This window comes from Saccostrea cucullata, unplaced genomic scaffold (assembly GCF_032062105.1).
Source record: "Saccostrea cucullata isolate Sc308-1 unplaced genomic scaffold, CSIRO_AGI_Scuc_v1 ctg1300, whole genome shotgun sequence".
In the NCBI taxonomy this organism is placed as follows: domain Eukaryota; kingdom Metazoa; phylum Mollusca; class Bivalvia; order Ostreida; family Ostreidae; genus Saccostrea; species Saccostrea cuccullata.
The window spans coordinates 6498-29958 of NW_026921934.1; the positions used below are offsets into that span (position 1 = coordinate 6498).

Consider the following 23461-nt stretch of genomic DNA (forward strand, 5'->3'; position numbering starts at 1 on the left):
ATTTAATGTATGGTTCTAAAGATGCATAATCTGCCCAAGTTTGATGATTCCATGCGCCTCAAGTATTCAAGTTATGAATCAGTCACAAAAAGTACAAGCACAGGGACGGAAAGTGATACATGTACCATCCTGGTCCATCCATGACAAATGTATAAAGATTTAGAGGCTAATAATTGTGTCCCTCTTTCTGTGCTTCAGTGAACAGCATTAATTACAAAATTGTAATGGCACTTTTTTTTATTTTCCTGCCTCTTTTTAAAAAGTTGGTTACATATGCACATGTACTGTATTTATAGTATTAAAAATCTAACTAGTAAATTTGCTTACAAAAATAATAAATAGAAATAAACATATGACATATGTATATGCTACCACTTATAAATTCCCTATCAATCAAGCCAACTAACTGTCAGCAAAGGGCAAGTTTAATGTTACTGTTAACACAAATTACACACCATGAGCTGTTCCATTTGATTTGCAGTAACAAAGAAGTAAACTTTCTTCTTACTGAGCAAGCAGAATTGCATTTACATGTTAATACACTCAAGCCTATTCTTACTCAGAAAACAGAATATCGTTAACATATAAATAGTCTCTTGGACCAACTGAAGAAACAGTTAAGTTCCCCTAGTGTGTAAATTCCGATTGTATTTCTGTTGATGTGCAGACTGGCGCCTCCTACACAAAAAAAAGAACACAATTTCAACTAAAAACAGCACAGCCATCTACAGTTCAGAATACACCAAGCACAGTTCATTCAAATTCCAACCACATCCTTCTCTCTTCCAAGTACACATCATCACCAGTAAGTATGACCAATAGCTTTCAATACCTCTAACATCATAATTTTTTTCCCTCAAATATCCATGTAAAATAAATCTATTCAAGATGCTTTCCCACTGGACAGAGTAATAAACTGAATCCTCCTTGGCTGCCCTGTAGGGGTCCCTTTAGCCCCCGCCTCACTTTTACTCATTGCCGAGGGGGTGCTAGAATTTTGTTGTCTGGTCCCCTCTTTGCCTGGTCCTAAGGGAGTGGTCTGGACATCCGAGGGTGTGCTAGCTTTGATTGAATCATTAGCGTCCTTTTTAGCACTATTTTCAGACATGTCTGTCTGGTTTTGAGTGGTTACTATTGGTGAGGTAGCATCGTTCGTGGTCTCCAACACCAGATTTAGATCTCCACTATCTGTATCCATAATGACTGGTTCTTCCGACTGAAAACAAACAGTCAGAATTAAATTTTCATTCTTCTTTTTTCTTTTAAACTAGTATCAATTAAAACAATGGAAGAATGAATTATTTATACTTATCCATCAAAATTAACTAAAACAATTATTTCCTTTGTTTCTCTTCTTTCTCTGCCAAGGAAACAGGTTTGAGAGTAACTGCTCTTAAAGATTGAAACTTTTGTGTTTTAGGGGGAGGGAGGGGGGGCTTGGTCCAACAAAGAACCTACAGCTCTAAAATTTGAACAGTATGGATGGATTTTCTATTAAAAATTTCTTGTCATAATTCACAACAAAACTGAAATGGATTCAACTCCCAGCAGCTGACCTTTGAACTGACTGAGGAAGCAGTTGGACTCGACTTTTCCGATGGTGTCTTCTCTTTCTCTTCTTTGACCTCTGAACTTTCAACTTTTGTTTCTGTGTATAGTTCCCCAAGTTCATCTTTGTCAAAATGGATAAATGTACAGTAACCATCGGTGGAGCTAACCAGAAGAGTTCGTCCATCTGGACTCCTAATGTAAAATTCATATAGTAATATACTGTATAATATGTATCTCATTTATATTGCAATATAATTCTTAAAATCATGAATACAAATACATTGACATAGTATATAATTCAGAATTGTTACTTAATTAAATTATATAAAATTTGGGATTAGCGTAAACTCATCCTAACTCAGGTGAGGTCAGCTAACAACTGCAGCTTTCTTGGCCATATTTCAAAGGCTTGAGTAGGGCATGACATGATAGACAAATGTGTCTGCATAAGTGATCTTGATCTATTGACTGATAAGGATCATATTTTAAGTGAACTGTCCTGTTTTTGGAAAGGGAATATGAAATTTACATTTTTTGTTTCCCTTCCCCATAAATGCTATATGCCAAAATTTGTTAAAATTGGTTCAATAGTTATAAAGAATCTCAACTTGTTCATCTATTAACACAAGATTGACATCTCATAACAGATTGTATAATGGTGAACAAAAACCTATAGCAATAGGTAACTGAAGTTAAAAAATAAATTCAAATCCTATTATTTGAATATATACATGTATGATATAGTTGATGAAAGTACAGATAACTCACCATGCTAAATCACTAAGTTGATGATAGTGTATATTACTGATGTAAGCAAATGGAGACTGTTGCTGGGTGTCATACAACAAGACAGAATCCTCTGTACCAACTGCAAAAACCATTCTGTATGGTAACCTGAAATGACCAGAAAACACTAAAGGCATTTTATTTAAGATTTGTTAATATAAAAGCACCACAGCAATAAAAATAATTATAGTCCTGTGATTGGTTTGCCAAGTCAACCATTGCAGCAATGGTAGTGATGTATCCATATTGAACTAGACAGTTTACTTTCTAGTGAGAATTGTACACATTTTGTTTAAAAAAGTGACAAGAAAATAATTGAGATTTATGAGTGCAATGAATTTTTTATATGTGATAGCACCAGCAAGTCTCTATCTGACAAAAGTTGCAACTGGTAAACTTTTATACAAAGCATCAACCCTTACTGAAGACCTCTATTAACGATGTTCGATCCTGATATTTAAAGTCTTAAACTTTTTTTGCAAAGTATATTTTAAGTTTCTGCATACATAGCTTAATTAAAATTCAAATCAAACCAGAAGTCTCTGTCGAGACTGTAGCTCTACTGGTTTGTACTTATCAAAAACCAATTCCACTATTTTATGTATCTTTGTGTAGTCTACTTGTCATACTTGCCAACCTCCAGCATGTAAAAATCTGGTCATGACCAGATTTGGAAAGTAAAAAATCTGGTCATAACGCGTAACGACATTCACGACATATTTACCATGATTAAATTTTATACATATATATACAAAGTATTTGTGTATAGAGAATTCTTTTATTGAAAAAGGATTAAATTTACTATGACAAAAAATTCATACATAATTTGATTTAAATTTACATGTTAAAAATGAAAATTGAAGGTTTCATGTATCAGTATTGACCTGAAGTAAATGTGCATTTTTTTTAAAGCCTTTTCAGTTTCTGCTAAATTTGAAAGTATACCAATTTCAGTTTTGAAGTTATTTTTCCTCTTTCTTAATTAATTAACTACTGCAATATGTTTTAAATGTGAAGTTAGGCCTACACTGTCTTCGATCACTTTATTTTATCTAGAATAAAATTTTTTTTTTTCCAAGATTCCTTGATATGTACATAAATATCGTTTCTCTTTTTCTTGGTTCAATCAGAGACATGTGTTTGGTTCAATTTGTTCCTGTTGGCCCTCATAACGATCTAGTTCTATCGGAAGCCATTTTAATTGACTTCAAACATTGATTTGTTAAAACAACACCCATTTAATTGTTTACACCTGCACTGATAATTAATCCATCGGCATTGTTTACGTAGATCTAAGCTTGGGTTGTAACTGGAAGTTAAAAGTGCAACCTAATTTACGAACCAAATCCGGAAAATCGGGAGACTTTCGGGTTGATCGGCAAAAATCGGGTGATAAGCATGACCCGCCGGGTCATAAAAAATAATCGGGTTACAGGTTGAAAAATCGGGTGTGACCCGACGAAATCGGGTGAGTTGGCAACTATGCTACTTGTGTGCCGACTTATTTTGAAATCAAACTAGAACTGTAGAAGGAGTAGCGTTTTAAAGGAATTTCACAGATAATTCTATTTTTAGTAACCATGGTTACACCGTTCATCGAAATCAAAAACCGATGCACTATTCTATGTATCTTAGTGTAGTCTACTTGTGTGCCAAGTTATACTGAAATCAGACCAAAACTGTAGAAGGAGTAGCGTTTCAAAGGAATTTCATAGAAAATTCTATTTTTAGTAACCATGGCAACACCGTTCATCAAAATTAAAAACCGATGCACTATTCTATGAATCTTAGTGTAGTCTACTTGTGTGCCAAGTTATATTGAAATCAGACCAAAACTGTAGAAGGAGTAGCGTTTTAAAGGAATTTCACAGAAAAAATCTATTTTTATTAATAATGGCAATACCGTTCATCGAAATTAAAAACCGATGCACTATTCTATGTATCTTAGTGTAGTCTACTTGTGTGCCAAGTTATATTGAAATCAGACCAAAACTGTAGAAGGAGTAGCATTTTAATGGAATTTCATAGAAAATTCTATTTTTAGTAACCATGGCAACACCGTTCATCGAAATTAAAAAACCGATGCACTATTCTATGTATCTTAGTGTAGTCTACTTGTGTGCCAAGTTATACTGAAATCAGACCAAAACTGTAGAAGGAGTAGCATTTTAAAGGAATTTCACAGATAATTCTATTTTTAGTAACCATGGCAACACCGTTCATCGAAATTAAAAACCGATGCACTATTCTATGTATCTTAGTGTAGTCTACTTGTGTGCCAAGTTATATTGAAATCAGACCAAAACTGTAGGAGGAGTAGCGTTTTGAAAAATTGTTTACAGACGGACAGACAGACAGACGGACGGACGCCGGACGCATTACTATCGCATAAGCTCTTCTGGTCTCTGACCAGTAGAGCTAAAAATGGGGGTCAATACGCTTCTGTTGGTGCTACAATACATTCAATATGACCTTTTTGCACTGAAATTTGTGTCTTAATTAAAAATTACATTTTTGACATTTTCCCTCCAATATTTTTATCCAATTAAAGCATGAAACAAAGTGAACTCTAAGTTTGTTTAAAAAAAGACACTTAAAAATTGTGAATATGAAAAAGTTTCCAATTGCTTCGCATAATCAATTATTTGACCTTTCTGCACTAATAAAATGTTATTTTTCTGGCATTGAAAATTTAATAAGCAAGAAAATTATTTTAAAGTCTTAAACTTTTTCTGATTTTAAGCAAAGTCAAAGAATCAGGGGCAGTAAGCATATATGAGCTGCCCAATATTTTTCAAAAAATTTTATACCAGTGCTACTCTTAAGTTGGTTTATTTTTCATATAACGAGATGTCCAGTTTGATGTAAATAGCAATAAAATTTTCAACATATGATTTGTAGTTGAGTTATCACGATGTGAAGTTGTGTGATTTTTCCGGAATTGATAAATTTCCATCAAATTCTCACATTCAAAACAAGATTTAGATATGGCCGCACGCAAACAACACGATAAAAAATTAATATATTGTTTAAAATGGCACAATAAATTATTTCCCAAAGTATCATTCTGTTGTTTGCATGCGGCCACCATGAAAAATATATAAAACGATGTTTTTCAGGCCGGTTTTGATCGCTTCCGGTTTCGGTTTTTATATTCAGACGTAAACAAAGTTGGAGGAAACAGAAAAATTGACAGTAGATTTACCATGTTTACCGAAGTTCTAACCATTTAACAGGTAGGGATGAAATGAAAATCAGAGCAATTGTAATTTTACGTGCACTGTTCAAAATTAAATCCCCTCCTATACTTATTAATCATAGAAGATTCGACATGACAGACTCCGGTAACTCCATGAACTCGGGGGGGCGGTAATCATCACATGCATGTCAAACAGTTGAAAATAGAAAATGTGTATAGATCTAAAATATATCAAACAGGAACACAACATGCTATCTTCTTTCAAAGAAAAAAAATAGATTATAAAAAAATGACTTAATCATCGATACTTTTTGATTTAGGCCCTAATATTCATGATTCATTCATGAACCCTCGATCGGCCGGTTGATCTGCATGATTAGCCGCGTTTTATCAGTTGTAAAAATCTTTACATATACGGCATTAAAATATAAATATACAACATTTCTAGGTTGGTGTTTATAACATATTTTTCTGTCTGAGTACAAATACAACCGAGTATAGCGTTTGTGTATTCAAGTTCAATTCAAGAGACCTTACCCTGGTACCTGTGTACTTTGTGTAAATGTATGGTGTGCTATAACAGTCAAAAATAAAAAAAAAATGGTAAGAGTTTTTTTGTTTGTTTTTTTTTTTATGTTAAACCGTTAAAGAAATAAAAAAAAATGTTTCTTAAAAATAAGCTAACATCACTAAATCTAATTAATGTTCTTTGCAGAATAAACAATATAAATTCTTTCTATTTTTCTTGTGGGAACAATGTATTTTTGTTGTTTTTTTAACTTATTAATTAAAATATTATTAATGTCAAAATTAAACTTTTGTAAGTATTAAAAAAATAATTAGATTACCTTGGAATATTATAAATTCATTTAAATCACCATTTAAATGAAAAAAAAAATGTTTGTCATTACAAGCTTCATCTTTTTTGTTTTAATTTCAAGTACCCAATAATGTCCTTGCCTTGGATTTTATTCATTAAACTCAAATAGGTAAATCAATAAAACTGCTATTTAAATTGATTTCATGAATGAAATAATTATATATTATACCTGGTGATATTAATAAATTATTCCCTTTTTCTCATATATAAAGAAAATCTGATGCAAATGTATATACACTGTACAAGTAACCCCCCTCATTCCATAGTTATAGACAAAAAGTGTATAGTTACATAATATATATAGTAATTTAATTTTGATATTTATATTTTAATTGTAGGATGCCTGGAGATGGTCCAAAACAATATCCTGTTACTGGAGCTGTTACTTGTTGGTATTGTCAGTGTTGTGCTGGAGCCAGAGTTGTCGGGGCATGAGCCCATGTGGCCTCAGTATTGTGGTTTCTTGGCTATGAAAGACACACAAACTTTGCAGTAAGACCTATTTAAGACTGGGCTGACTACCTTGAGGATGCAGCTGTGCAACCAGCAGTAATGGATGGCTCATCAGAAAGTGAAAAGAGGGCAACGGAAGTGTGACATGAATTGTGACATTGGTTTATTGAGAGTGAACATTCTGCAGATTATAGGCGTCTCCATATGAATGAAAATTCTCAAGAGGGACGTTAAACAATATACAATCAATCAATCAATCAATCTGCAGGTTATGATATCCACTGCATTAGACTCCCATTATTGTTTTCAACAATATAGTGGAAGGCTGTGTATATATTGTCATTAATTGATTGTAAATAGGGATTTTTATGTATCTATTTTTTTTTTATGCTTAAATTGTGATTTCTTAACATCTGTTATATAATTGAGAAATTAAAATATAGTACATTGTACATCCCAAAAACTTATTATATTCATTGCATGAGTTTAATAAGTTCGGTTGTAAATATTGAAAGATGAATTATGTACTTTGACAAATGAAATGATTTGTTATTATCATATGATTAATTGTTATTGAAATTAATTTACTGATGTAAAATGCATAATGCATCACAAAATGTTTCTCAGATAAAACTAACAATTATAGTTTATTATGCAGTGTGTTTATTAGCATATTGAACTTTGTTAATAATTAACATGACTATATACAAGTACTTGTTATTTTTGTAATACAATGTAATTACAAAACCTTTCCAGACAAACATGTACTAGAATAACTAATTCTTTGATGCTTAGATCATTTTTATGACATTGTGAGGATGATAAACATTATGTTATTATGAGTAAATGTAGTGTATAAGGCATGAGTGGTGTGATGTTTAACTTATATGATCTTTTTGGTAAAAGTATAGGTGGGTGATGGGAGTTCTGGAATTTGTTTATGCAAACTGAATTCCCTTATTGTTATTTTTGTCAAGTTTAATGAATTGTTATTAAAAATGTTGTTGAATACATTTCTTGTTTGTTCACTTTGTGCATTCAATGTATTTTTATGTTAAATACATACAAGCAAAATTCAAAGAATTGTGGCGCCCCGCTTTTGGTGTCTTTGTGAGTGGGATGTTATTTTTTATGACATATTGTGTCTAATGTGAACACCCTATCATATGTCATTTATTTAGAAATTATCATTGAAGTTCATTTTTTTGAAGGATGAAAACCCTAATCCTGACCGTTAAAAACTTATGGCCAAAGTAGAAGTTTTTAAAGTAGGTCAACTCCAAGGTCAAGATCAAAGGGTCAAAGTTGTTGATATCCAATGAAATATCTTCTCACAAGGATTACCTATGTGAAGTACGAAAGTCCTAGCCATTACCGTTCAAAAGTTATGGTCAAGGTTAAAGTTTAATTATAAGTACATAAATCTTTAAGGTCAAGGTCAAAGTTGTTGATATCCAATTAAAGCTCTTGCTACAAAAAATATATATGTGAAATATGAAAAACTTATTATCTACCGTTCAAAAGTTGTGACCAGAATTAAAGTTTTTTAAAAGTAGTGAAAACTCCAATGTTAAGGTCAAAGGGTGAAAGTTGTTGGTATCCAATGAAAGGTCTTCTCAAAGGATTACATATGTGAAGTAGGAAAGCCCTAGCTCTCACATTTCAAAAGCTATGATCAAGGTTAAAGTTTATTCATAAGTACGTAAATCTCAAAGGTCAAGGTCAAAAGGTAAAGGTTGTTGGTATCCAATGAAAGGTCTTGACTCAAAGAATACATATGTGAAAAATAGAAGTCCTAGTATCTACTGTTTAAAAGTTGTGACCAAGGTTAAAGTTTAAAAAGTAGTTAGAACTCCAAGGTCAATGGGTAAAAGTTGTTGGTATCCAATGGAATGTCTTTTTACAAGGATTACATATGTGAAGTACGAAAGCCTTAGTCCTCACCGTTCAAAAGTAATGGTCAAGGTTAAAGTTTTTTCATAAGTACGTGAAACTCCATGGTCAAGGTCAAAAGGTCAAGGTTGTTGGTATCCAATAAAAGGTCTTGCCACAAAGAATCATATGTAAAATATGAAAGTCCTAGTACCTACCATTCAAAAGTTATGGCCAAAGTAAAAGTTTGGAATTTTTGTGTAAAAGTGGGTTAAACTCAAAAGTCAAGGTCAAATTTGGTGGTACCCAAAGAAAGGTCTTGTAACAAGGAATACACATGTGTAATATGAAAGTCATAGCTCCACTAAATCAAAAGATATGGGCAAGGTTAAAGTCTTTGTGACGGACAGACTGACAGACAGACGAATGAGATTTAATGTCCCCCTGCTTTCGCGAAAACTGGGGACAAAAACAACTGTTTTACATTCAAATCCGTTTTTTTATCACTTTTAGCTAAAAAAATAGTTTCTATTCACATGTTTAAGATCATTTCTGTTGTATTTGTATTAAACATCAATCTTTTATTTCTTTAATCATATTTACAGGGAAAAAAATTATTAAGAATTTCAAGAAATCGGTGAAAATAGTGTTATTTTTGTATTGACCCCAAAATGTCTTAATTGTGGTTTTTTCATCAAAATATGTCTGAAAAGGTGTGACTCAATCATAATTCTTTTAATATTTATAATATTTTGTCCATTATGGTTGGGGCATATTTAGGGTCTTAATGCCCCTGATTCTTTATCTTGAATATTTAGAAAAGAACACCAAAATTGGGGTAAATTTTCAGATATTACTAAAAAAGTGTCAATTTTACGTTAAAATTGGCTCAATTTCCCCCGGATTATCAGAATATATCTACAATATTTGTCACACTGTGTTGATAGAATTCATAAGAAATAATTTAATAGATATTTCAGAACCAGTATAACACATTTCACTGCAAAAAACAGCTTTGTGTGCAACCAGCATGGAACAGTAGGAATCCAAAATTAACAGTACTGTTAAAGTTCAAAATGGAAAAACTGATCATTTTCGTCTAAAAAACCTTCCGCCACAAAATAAAGTCCCTAGCTTAATTATAATTGATGGGAATTTAATCGCGGTTTTTTCATTGAATATAGTTACATTTGCACTGTAGAATTCAGATTTAATGTTGGAACTTAAAAATGATTAGGGCTGTCACGGTTCCAAAATTTTTCGGGTCGGGTCGGTTCTGATTTTTTGAGGTTCGGTTTCGGGTTTCTCGGGTCGGGTAGGTAATGGAAGAAAAGCTCATGATTTGTATTATTTTCAACTAAGAATGGCCCAAATCAACCCTTTTTTACATTTCAGGACATGATATTTTTTTCTTTAAATTTTATTTCTAACTAGTTTAAAGTAGTCTACTGACTAGACAACAACTGTACCAAATAATTTAAATCACCTTTCAGGGTTTCAGATTGAAATAAGTAACTACAGGACATATGGCATATTTACCAGAAAAGTTATAGGCCATTCTGTCCTAAACTTCCTAAAATTATAGGCCAATAGAAAAGTTAAACTAACTCAGATTTCTGTCAAACTTTTACAAAATAGTCATTTTATTGCATAAAATATTCAAACTTGTATATTAATTTTCCTTTTAATAAGGTGGAAATATTATTTTGTTTCTTTTAAACAAAATTAATATATTGAAACAGAATGGGAATTGTTTTTTTTTAATTCCATTCAATGGGTATTTAACTTATATTAGTCCCACCTTTCATTACATGTAAATGTATTTATTTCTTGGGATTACAATTTTTAAAAATAGCAATCCAAAAATAAGACTTGTATCTCTGATGATATTTAATGTATAATTACGTTTAAAGATTACCTAGACTATTTTTTTTCCCTTAGTAAAACCTTGCAACATTGTCCGTTTCCTGCTATTAGTCCGACCCCATATTCAATCATGGCGGTAAAAATAACAACATGGCATGGATTCCTTCGATGTTTTAAACATTCATCACTACTTTATGCTCCTTGCAGTTGGGTTTGGAAATAAAATTATAGAGTATTTTGTCAAGATCTATTTATACCAAAATGTCATTGGCTGATTGAATCGGCAGTTGCAGAAAGTAGAGAAAAACAATCGGATCTGAATGGAGGAAAAATTATACGACCGGCCTTTACATACAGAAGATAATCGGCTATTGTGTCTGTTCAATGTCAAACTTATAGGCCAACATGGCAGGTAAACTTTTATTGGCAAATGGCCGATCTGAAACCCTGCCTTTTAATGACAATTTATTAACAAAACTCTCGTTTCTGACGCAATTTTATAGTAAAATCTACTCTATTATACAAATCGGAACCGAACCGAATTCCAGAAAAACGGAACCGTACCCGACCCGAATTAATTGTTCCGCGGTTCCGGGTCATTTCAGGTAACCGTGACAGCCCTAAAAATGATGCATAATTTTATAAATAAAGGACCTGACCAAAATATGCTCAAAATCTCAGGATCGAACATCCTTAATATATCTATCTAAAATGACCTTGTACTTTTACTAATTAGGCTCCAATTTGTGGCTGATAATCCAGTTTTTGTTGTTTTTCCTCCATTTACATGACAAAGTTGCAAAGTACATGTATGAACAGAAACACTATGTACTTACGCAAATAATGATGAGCACTTTTCCCATTCTTTCTTGTTATTATTTGAATGATCTATTAAGAAATAAATGTCAATTTCATAATGCATCAATTACAAAGCATACTTGTAAACAATTTCTCTGAGGATACTTCAACTTTGGTAACATATCATTAAGTTGTACTTCCATGAAATAACAATACATTCTTGTTATGCAATATATATAACAGTAATTACATGTTTGTGATAATAATAAAATATACACATACCTGGTGAGTTTTCATTGTTTTTCTGTAATTTGAAATAACAAGGACAGCACCTGACACAGATTGTGATTTTCTGAGGACTAGGTAGATAAGCTGCGGGCCTGAAAACAAGACTGACTATCAGCCAAGGAGAAGTCATATACATTGTGCAATACTTTTCATCTAACAAAAGTATTCGGATTTTGAATGTTTTTAATTATTTAGCAATTTTTCATCAGAATGTAAAACCTAAGAACTAAAATAATACTTGCCCATTACTTTAAACTTCCATGTTTGTTATTTAACTTATAAATTTTATGTCCTGCAATACACTACAAAACCAAACTTCTTGGCAATTTCAGCTGCATAAGTGATAAATAAACTCCCTTACTTGTTCAGACAGGATCTTGGCAGTAAGTATGTGGAGTTAATGATTTTATTCTCCCCCATTTCCATACATCCTGCTGGAACTATAAGAATCTCCCCATCAGGGGAAAAACTTAACCGTCTGAAAAATGACCTCATCGTGTCGTCATGGAACATGCGGAAAGACTTTGGCTTTACGTCAGGATTACCCTCTGAGTTTTTCGGAACAGGCAGAGACATCTTGGAGACATTGTAGACACAGGATTTGCTGGAGAGATTAAATATCCTACAAGACCTGTGGAAGAGAAAATTAATTGGATTTCATTAACACAGAGCAAATGGATTTTTGAATCCATTCCTTTATCATGACGTTAGCCTTCATTTATGGAAGTGAAAGTGAGAAAGATTGCTTTGATTAGGAAGTAAATTTTACCTGTTCTATGAACTGTATAGATCAGCAATTGACATATTCATGTGCTTTCAATTTTCTTTTTATTTCGTTATCCCCTCCCAATGGAGTTTGTGGGAGATGGAAATGATCCCCTCGCAACAGAGTTATCCTCTGCGTAAATTGGAAGGAATGTAATTTGCTTCAGAATCAATGTCGATTGCTGTCTTGATTTATAGGTATGCTTTAAGGGAAAGGATACTCCGCATTGCAGTTCCCTGGTGTTTCTTCAGTTGGTTGAGACTGTTTTTTTTTTTAATAGATAACAGTGGAAGCCTATCAAGCTGGTAATATGTGAGTAAATAGTAAATAATAGTAAGTAAATTACCTGTCTGTGCTCATGGTGGCAATGTATTCATTTAGTGGATCCATGGCTACTCCCTGAACAAAACTTCTGTGCTCATTAAACATGGCAATTTTTTGTTCTACAAATATAAAGCAGGTATTGTCAAAATAATTTCTTAATGAAACATCACTTGTATTCACATGATCACTGTATCATTCATACCTTCAATGAAAGATTGGGCCACAATTAAAATATTGTTGATTTGTCGTTGCCGACTCAGTCTTAATACGTTTGGGTCGGTAGGTAGGGGAAATTTTTTTTTTTCAATTTCAGAAATGTTGTTAGTTTCCGGGTGTCATGGGTTTCCGATTGTTTAACAACAACTGCAGTCCGAATTAATTTCCGGTTGTTATTTGTTTTCAAACCCTATTAGCTTTAAACCATTAATAAATATGGTATAAAAAATCGCCCAATATTAAATTATTAGAAAGTTGGTTTCATATGCATGAATCCAAGCATAGCTGCTAGGTTAATCTAGCAAATCGGACAGGACGTTGTACCTTGAAATTTCTAATTCAAACTGGTATAAATGATTCGTCAGTATATTTTTGCCATTACACACATTACCGTGGAGAGTCATGCCATCAACTCCTGTTATAAAGAGTTTACCGCTTTCGACAACCATGCTTGGATTTGTGATATGCATTTTCAACATCACATAGACACCTCTGAATGAAAATTGTTCAATCGACAGGGATTAATCTAGGGCATATTTAATACCGATATTTGGTGTTTTTCCCCTAGAGAAAATTTCCCCTGAAATCTAATTTTCCCCTTTTGATTAGTAAAATATTCCCCTTTAATACAATAATAAAAGCCTGAAATATTTATTTTCTTTCATAAAATCTGAAAATTTAAAGTAAATATTTTCAGAATATGAGAAATATGGTTTTACTTTGCTACTTAATATGCTTTAAACATGTTTAAATGGTCATAAAAATGCTGAAATTGATTTTGCTCCCAATCAGGGCTTGCCCTGCACTCGCTTGAGTAGTTCCCAGACCCTGGCTGATATTCCCAATTTCTCAAGAAAGGGTACTTTCCCCAAAAACCTAGATTAATCCCTGATCAATCAAGCGTTTACATGATTCTTTCCCAGTTTGTATATTACTCAAATGAACAGACACCTAAGTCCGGATATACAGAATGAAAAAAGTTACGATCCGTAGCAGCTGAAAAAAATTCTTCTGACCGCACCGATTTACCTGTGTTGGCCGGCAACACCAAACAAAGCTAATTTTATTTTTGGCCTTGTGTTCAACAGAATTCCTCATCAGTGATATTCTATTCAACTTCATCTAACTTGCAGACATTACAAACCACAAGCTTTTCAGACTTCCAATGAACAAGAGGTTTGCTACGCTTACATGTATGTTTGCGAGAATATTTTGTTTTAGTTTATGCATTTTTTTGTCTTGAGTGAGTACACTTGTCATACCTTTGACAACATCCCATAAAATGGCTGTGTTATCCATAGATCCTGATACTATTCTCTTGCTGTCTGAAGACCAACTCAAGTCATATACCTCCTCTAAGTGGCCTCTGTCAAAGATGAAATAACAAATAAACTGCTGTCAAAACATTGTAGTTCAATGATTATACATACTAAATACGATGATATTTAAAGGAAACGTATGGTTTGCAAAAATATTTTCAAATTTCAAAGGTTGAATGGTCTGATAAATATTCCACCGGGTATTTTTATCTGATAATAGTTCGTTATGTAGAAAACACTTTGTAATTATAGATATATTAAAGCTACTGGGGGCCGCCATTTTGAAAGATAAAGTTACCGTTCTTTACTATATTTCCCACAATTCCATCTGTTTATGACGTATGACAGGCAATTCCGCCTCTGAAGCTCAAAGTGACAGGAAACAGGTCATGTCTGAATGCAAAGGTTATCAATATGAGCCGGAGTTTAATGAAGAAGAATTATTGGCAGCTTCAGCTGAAAGCTCTGATGATTTGGGAGTAAATGAAATAAATGAAAGAGGTGATAATACCAATTGGTGCACGTGTGGACATTGTGACATTCTTCCAAGTCAAAGAGAATGTGTATGCTGTAAGGAATTTGAGCATTATGCTGAAAATTATATTTCATCGCTATGTCCATGTATTTCACAGCATAGTGACTTTGACATGGTGTGTCTAAATAGAGTAGTTCTTGAAACGGCATATGTTGCATTTTTACGATATAAAAGGAAAAGTGGACAGGCTCCCCAAGTTCTGACAAACAGGTGAGTAGTTGTAAATAAATTATGGAAGTCATTTTAAAAAGAAATATTTATTTCTTTGTAGTAAAAAATTTAGTGAAATACAATAAGAAATTTAAAAATAAGTATCACATATTTGAGAATATACATTAATTACTAAACAATTAATAAATATGAGTTTTATCATCTGAAATTAAATTGCATAAAAGTTAATGCATGGATCAATATCCAGTCAATAGTTACTGATTTTTCTTTTTAATTGTAGGCAATCAAGGCTCATGGCATATAGGCAATTTATTTGTTTTGTGAGGAGGGGACAGCCATTAGGGAAAAAGAATCGAGTGGTGTTACCTGCTTGTGTTGTGATTAAAATCAGAAAAGCATTCCCAGATGATGAGTATGAGGGTTTCCATAGCGAGTCATCAAGTTCGGATTCAGACTAAATAAAACTTTATCACCTTGACATTTATGTTCTTTTTCATTCTTCACTGAGAACTAGTGTAACACGGGCGTCCAATTAATTTAATTTGTAGCGAGAAAAATGAGATTCTATCAAATCCGACTTATCAGGAGCTGGAATTTTTGCGATGTTCTTTGGTAAATCCTTGGCCTTTCTTTGATGGGGTGTTGTGAATATATTTTCAGATATTTTATTCTCCAAAGTAATTTCAAGCAATTCCTTTCGAAAGGAATAATTTTTTTCCTCATATCGACTCTTCACAGTCCACCTTCCTGTAGCTTTAGAACACTGAGGGGCAAATACTTCCTGGCCATATTTGTCAATTTTTACACCCCTATTCAAATTAAAGTTATGATCAAGAACAGCCAATTGGGTTCTTGCAACCATTTGGGGGTACTGAAATTCTTGTCGTTTTGGAACATATTTCAGCATCATAGAATGGTACACCTCAATTTCTCCTGTGTGACAAAAATGGTTGAGTTGTTTTAAATCCTTTTGTATTCGTTTGTCCATTATAATTTTTTCCAGTGCTTTATATGCCTTGTTTTTCTTCTGAAGCCATTTTTTCCTTCGAGACTGCTCTAAAGAAAGCGGAGGATGACCACATTCAGTGTATTTTTCCCCATTGAAGGAGTGGACATTCTGAATATGGTGTAAAATTGATGTCCACATCTCAATCAGTAGCTCTGGATCTCCTCTACATTCTGCAGCACAGTACCAAACATGATTTATTATGCTCCTTACCCATGGCATCAAATCTTCATTTTCTTTTTTCTTTGCTATAGCCACCAATTTTTTACGAATGCTATTTGCCATATGCCAGACATCAAATTGATGGGAAACGTGCGGCAATTGATCCTTTACATATTTTCTTATTTGTACATGCCTGTCACTGCAGAAAATTTTGATATTGATGTTATTATCAATAAGAGAATTGAAAGAGCGTTTGAATCCCTCAAGCTCCATACGGGATGATGAACCAGATTCTGTAACTTGAATGACCTTGAAATCTAGTATTGCAGAGCTTACAGCTTCCATAATAGTGTATGTGCAGTATTTTGCACAAAACCCAGGACTATCACATCGTCCATCTCCAATAACTGTCAATGGTTTGTTTTTAAGACGTTCGTGTAAAACAGTTCTTTGCTCATTGTAAAAAATATCTATTGCAGGCAAAACAAATTTGTTTCCAATATCATAAAATACAGATTTGGAAATGAAATTTAATCCTAATGTACTTGCAAAGCTTGATAAAGAAGAGAATGTATTTCCTGAGGCATATGTTGCTGCTGTCAAAAGGATATTTCCTACAGGTTGCTTTCCAATATATGGTTGAGATTTCCAGGAATAGGAGTGATTATTTAAACATGTAAAACTGACCTTCAATGCACTTCCATCGACGGTTTTCCTTACATCATCAAAATCAAATGGTGAATGACAGATCTGACATACAATCATTTTGAAAAGAACATCCAGACAGCTTGAAAAAACCATAAACTTTGATTCATTGACTGTATCCTTTGGTAAATTATTTTCTGCACCCATGGGAATAGAAAAACTTGCACTTGGTGATGAAACTGGTGATTCAAATGAATTTTCAGAAAAATGAAAAGAATCATCTATCTCATGTACTGGGGACACATTCTCTAGTGAATCATGAAAGGAATCTGAGACAGGCTTTTTCATGGGAGTGGATGTAAGAGGTGGGTCCGGTTCACTTGGCACTTTAGAATAAACATGATCTGATATTGAAATCATCGGATTGCTCGTTAGGATGCATGTTGGACAATGACTGGGCATTTCTATTTGTATATTGCATGAAGTTGATTTATCTTCTGATTGGATAGAAATAGTTGAAGTTTCCTTATTTTTCATTTCTTCATTGAGCTAAATATAAAGAAAATTGATTATTGATTCATCATGCTCATATTGTACTAAATTTACAATTTCCATGAAGGGTCATGTATTACACTCAGTATTCACCTTTATCTTTTTTGAAGATTTTACTTTTCCTGCTGATCTTCTCTTTCTTTGATTTATTGGCACATCTGTGAAGAAAGAATGTTGCAATGTGAAACTTTATACAGAACAAATCAGTTGATATAGCACTACACTCCTGTAATTGCCGCGTAAATGTCAAGCCTTGAAAGATTAACAGCACAGAGGGAATTAAAGTGACCTTGATTGTAAAACTTTACCAGATAATATTAGAGAAGGTATCAAATAACCTGTTTTATTCGCTGTTGATGGACCAGGTTGGTCATCAGGCTTTGCATTTGTGTCTTTATTCGTTTTCACAAGACTTCTGATTAGCTGTAAAATGAAAAGAAATTGTAATGAATTTTAATTATAAATCTACTCACAATCGATGTTATACATGCAAATGTATATTAATTTTAGCATGTAGTTTGCTGTTATATTTATTTGTTCAAGTATGAGGATAATGTTAATAGCTTATATAATTACCTCTTGTTTGTCCCTTTTCTCAGATCTTTTTAAGCTTGTTTCTCTTATTTTCTCAGGCTTGCTGTCATCAAACACTGTAGGTACTGCATCCTCTTTTAATTGCTTTCTCTTTGGCGTGTATCCCATTATCTTAGCCATTAAAAATTATAGTAATTTCACTCAAAAAAAAAATTAAGCGGTGTTTCCTTTTTATTCTTAGCATGCAGTGAATACAATATTCAAAGGGGGTTTATTTTTTTTTTAAATAATGATAATGCATGGGTATAATATATTTCAGATTTGTATAGAAATCCTTGTTAATTATACAGATCAAAGTATTAAATCTAAAACCTCAAACAACTAAAAAAATATGTACCTACCATCATATCCTCTTTGAAACAATCTTCTTTAAAATGCCGTTCACATACAATTTTATCATTTGAATAAACAAAAGTTTTTGGATTTAATTTTGCATTCCCAAGGTTATGAATCCATTTTGCACAAAGTTCATAATTCTTTTTTGGGTCAGGAATGCTAAAGGTAGATATTCCTTTTCCTCTGACCACAGTGCAAAATTTTGCTTGGCACTCCGGCATTTTTGGTTACTGGAATGTGAAACACTGCGACTCTGTAACCCATTTAGTGCGACAGGCACAGCAGCTGTGATATGAATAGACGTTAGTACGTCATCAGCCGCCATGATAAGGGATTCTCCCAGTCAGCTTAGTTTTCAGTGTAAAAGACCGATTATTTCTTGTTATCAGCAGTAATTCATTTTAATTTGTGAAGTTATGTTATCTACATGGTACCAGGTTTCATATGTTAAAATTAAATTTTTGACCATACGTTTCCTTTAAGAGCAGTACCTGAAAACTTTACAGGTGACCCAAGTTTCTTTGTTGTCTTCATCGTCCTCTTGGAAGAGATTTCCGGGGTTTGCTGTAGAATCACTCAACTTCCATAATATCACAACTTCATCTGAAGATGAAAGATGCCATGTTAAATTGGTTCACTTTTCTGAATATCTCTTTAAAGTTTACATTTTTTCAATAAGAAATTATTTATCTTTTACATTTTTCAAATGGGCGAAAGATCAACTTGGTCAAAATGAGATAAATTTTGGGTTATTTATATCAATGATCTTCCATTAACACATACATGTATAATATTATATGTAAATTTATCTAAATCATAAAACATTCTTTCAAATACATTACCATCTCCAGCTGTTGCCAAATATTCTCCTATAGAAAAGAAAATACAATTAAATAAAATCTAAGACATCCTTAGAAATTATTCACTGATTATTTATCATATTCATATGAGGATTTTCTTTTATTTCTTTCAAAGATGAAAAATATATAAAAAAAAAATTTGAATAAGGGATTAGAACAAACCATCTGGAGAAAACCGGCAGACATTTACAGACTTTGAATGTCTCTTCAAGTTGGATAGAAATTCCACACTGCATTTTCCCTCTGTATCAACAGATACTTTCCATATCTGAAAAGAAAAATTCTTTCAGCATACATCCATAATTTAAAGATACAAAATAGATTGCAAATAACAGTCATTGATTTTTTTTTTTTTATAATTAAGACAACATTAGTGATTTTGCTGGGGATATGAATAAAAATGGCTTCATTACCCTGGCATATTTGTCAACACCAGCTGTGACGATTCTCTGGATGTTGTGTTTTCCGGGTTGGAAATCGGCACTGTATACAGGATCACGTTCATGCCAGGATATCTCGGGGGTTGTAACCTTCATTTCTATCAAATATACAAAAACCATACTGCATTTATGTTCAACATCTCCCACTGGATGGACGTAGGTCACTTGTTTCAAATCCCTCCTCTCCTTTATTTAAATGTTGTTTATTGTAAGGTTGAATTAACTTGTGAACGTTTAACATTATGAATTATTTGATGATATGAACCAGGGTTGTCCCCGAGACCTGGGGGCCAGGGAATTTCCAGACCATTATGGCATACATATTAAAATGTAATTTTTCATTATTTTGGTATTCCTTCTAAACTCCCCATTAGGAAAGGAACCCTGGATATCCTTCTACTTTTTAAATGTGAATCTCTTTGTCTCTGCTATAACAAAGATAACGCATTTGGTTGAAAACTATTGGAAAACCAATAACATGTTTATTTATTGTGCACAAACCACCTGCATATTCTTAGAGACTTTTCAGATCTTCATTTATTTTTAAGGGTACAGACTTAAAGTAATGCTAGCTGTATGATCTTAACCATTCAATCAAGATTTTATTTAATACTGTTTAAAAGCTAAACAATTCTAACAGCCAGTTAATAGCTTCCTGGTTTTGAAGAAAAAGAGCCTAGAAATCTTGTCTTGTCAATATTCCATTCTTTTTTGTAGACTACCACTAATTCACAGATCTGCTGTTACATACATTTCCTGGCAATGCATTGATCATAATCCAATACATATGCAGAGTTTGAAATAACCGTGCGTCCCACCACCTGAGATGCACAAATTTTGTCAGGGGCGAACAGATTAGCACATATATATATTGATGCTGGCTGGACGAGTGAATTTTTCTCTTAAATTTAAATTCATATATTGATGAAATGTAATAGGAAGTTTAATTTAGCAAGAGCTGTGCTTATTGAAAAGGCTAGAAAAGCATGTTTTAAAATGAAAAGAATTATTGGATTTGATAACCCATGTAAACTTTTAGAAAAACTCTTTATGCTATTGTACTTCCAGTTCTTCTCTATTGTAGTGAAATATGGGGAGTGGATCTCTCATCCAAAGATATTTCAAATATTGAAAATTTTCACCTAAAATTTATTAAAGACATCCTTGGAGTGCACTGCAAAACATCCAATGCTGGTTGTTTAGCGAAACTTAAAAGACTACCACTTTGGTCCAAAATTTCCCTCTCTAGTATCAAATATTGGAATCACCTGAAAACTTCTGATTCTTTGGCCTTTAAACTTTACCAATCCACAAGTAACTGTAATTCTTGACTAAGAAATTATTTTCTATTCTAGATAATCTTGGATTCTCAAACATTACAAAATATACAGGTTCCATCCAACACCTTTTACCAAACATTAAACAAAGAATCATTGATCAGTGCACTCAGGAGCAAACGTCAAAAATCTTTGGTTCAGAAAAACTTGATTTCTTCAAGAAAGTATACTCAGGAAAAAGAAGTCCTTATGTTGATTTACTCAAAAAAAGATCTGAGAGATCCTCTCTTAGTAGAATTAGACTAAGCGCACATAAACTTGCAATAGAAAGTGGTAGATATATTTCCACATCAAGAAATGAAAGATATTGTAATGTTTGTAATACTGGTGTGATTGAGGATGAAATACATTTTCTTTTTCAATGTAATTCTTACTCTAAGCTAAGAAACACATTATAACATAACAAAAAAAAATAATAATTTTAGCAATGAGAAATATATGTTACAATTATATGTAAACAGTAATATACAAAAAGTCTTGAAAGTTACTGTTAAATTTATCAGAGACTGTTTTGAACTTAGAAGTCAATTACTTGACAATTTTTGAAAAATATGTAAACATTTAATGATGTTCAGTGGGCCTTTGCCAATTATTGTAATTGTGTTTGTGTCAATAAAGTATTTGTATTTGTATATTTGATAAAACTCTCTCACATCAGCTATTACTGGTTGCAAAGTATAACAGGTCCAGTCCAAAGACTATTTCTACCTACGTAGCTATTAATAGCTACCTAGGTATTTAAAGCTACCCAAAGTAGCTATTTTTACCTACTTTTTATAATTTCTGCATTTTGCGGTACAAAGACCAAACGGCGCAACATGCTGAATACCATATCGTTTGATACAGTCAAACTAATGATGAATACGACAAAATTTAGGCCAAACAATGATTACTTCCTGAATCGGCAATTTTACATTAGTTTCTATGCAAAATTGATAAGATACGAAGTAATCATTTTTTGGCCAAATTTTTGTCATATTCATCATCAGTGTGACTTTATTAAAAAATGTTGTGCTCTCCATGTTGCGCCGTTCCTGCATTTGGCCACAAAATGCGAGTAAAGCAGAAAGTAGGTAAAAATAGCTACTTTGGGTAGCTTTAAATACCTAGGTAGCTATTAATAGCTACGTAGGTAGAAATAGTCTTGGACTGGACCTGTATAACAAACAAATGGGTAGAATTCATCAGCTTACAAGTCCGGGATCAAATATATAATGAGCTGGCCCCATTCACAATATTGCTAAAAGAAACTTATAAAAAAACAATTATTTTTTCAGGCTCGTACTGTATATCTAGCTAATTTTACAGCGAGTTTCAAACACTGACATATGATAAACATTCATGGTCATTGTCATTAATGAAAATCTGCCCAACCATCATACTTCTGAGCTAAAGCACATAGGTTGGCAGATATTTAAAAGTAGAAAAACACGTTCGCCATAAAGAGATCTTAGCAAGAACGTCCATTGTTCTGTCGTCTTTATTCCATCATTCCATGCTAGGAGTTAATTTAACTCCTAGCATGGAAATGATGGATCAGCTGATTCTCAGCACACTTTTCGTCCTGACAAATATACCATTATTAACTATAGCAATACACTATTCCATATTCTGACACTGGCTGTTAAATTCAAAACCTATATTCTGATACCCTGTATTTGCTTTTTGGACAATATAGCACTCATTACCTGGCACTACTGTGTTTACAATAAATTTGGCGGCAAATTTTTCTCTTGTTCTTGGTTTTTCAGACGCTTGAATAAGAAACAAAACCAATTACGGTCAAGGTTTTTAGTTCCGGTACGTTGTTCGAGAAAAGAAATAATTTTATGGAACACAGATAAGCATGAAAAAGGTTAAACTTCTGTAGTAGCGTAAGTAAAATTTGGCACCGAAAGAAGTTGGACCCGTCCCCTCCAAAAAAAAAGGTATTGCTTGTCTTTTTTTTGGTGAGGTAATTTTTTTTTCTTTGACTGTCCCCTTTCTTTCTAAAACCACACTCCATTAATCCCCGCCAAATTGAGAAATTTAATAAAAATCGAAGCAAACTGCCTTTAATTCCCAATCTCTTTGAGAGTAAAAAAACAAAAACAATACCAATCAATGGTTTTTTTTTTAGGGAGGGGGGGGGGGGGTTTAAGGTTTTTTTCCTTCATGTTTTTCTAACATCCTTTAATTAACATTTCATCTAAGTAGCTTTTTCATGTATAGTTAAGATGGTTTTGTCTAATAGTGGAGAATCCACTAAATTATTTCGAAAAGGGAGGGGGTGTTCGGACAGAAGTTCTAGGAACCGCGCAGAATATAATACATGCCAAGAAAACCTTAGCATTCTCTCCGTATAGCAAACTCAATAAAAGCCGAATTAACATTAATCTGTGATTCTTCCCCTGGGAGACGCGCGGAAACAATTAATGTCTGCAGTTTTGAGGGAGGGATCTTAAAAAGTACTGGGTTAAAATTATAGGTAGAATATTAGTTATTTAGAAGCCTTTGCCCCCCCCC

The 23461-nt window shown here is 33.0% G+C and overlaps 2 protein-coding genes across 2 annotated transcripts; both read right to left on the reverse strand.

The window, feature by feature from the left end:
- Positions 1 to 231: 231 nt before the first annotated feature.
- Positions 232 to 22698, reverse strand: LOC134260935 (chromatin assembly factor 1 subunit B-like). Its single transcript, XM_062743458.1, has 13 exons — positions 22645 to 22698; positions 19593 to 19717; positions 19342 to 19447; positions 19162 to 19188; positions 18811 to 18922; positions 14262 to 14365; positions 12806 to 12902; positions 12055 to 12324; positions 11688 to 11785; positions 11444 to 11495; positions 2320 to 2445; positions 1557 to 1743; positions 232 to 1216 (listed from the first exon to the last, which is right to left on the reverse strand). The coding sequence occupies exons 2-13, from the start codon at positions 19713 to 19715 to the stop codon at positions 884 to 886; spliced, it is 1635 nt and encodes a 544-aa protein (XP_062599442.1). The 5' UTR covers positions 19716 to 19717; positions 22645 to 22698; the 3' UTR covers positions 232 to 883.
- Positions 17520 to 18293, reverse strand: LOC134260934 (uncharacterized). Its single transcript, XM_062743457.1, has 2 exons — positions 17966 to 18293; positions 17520 to 17812 (listed from the first exon to the last, which is right to left on the reverse strand). Exons 1-2 carry the CDS (start codon positions 18101 to 18103, stop codon positions 17669 to 17671), a joined length of 282 nt encoding a protein of 93 aa, XP_062599441.1. The 5' UTR covers positions 18104 to 18293; the 3' UTR covers positions 17520 to 17668.
- Positions 22699 to 23461: the final 763 nt, after the last annotated feature.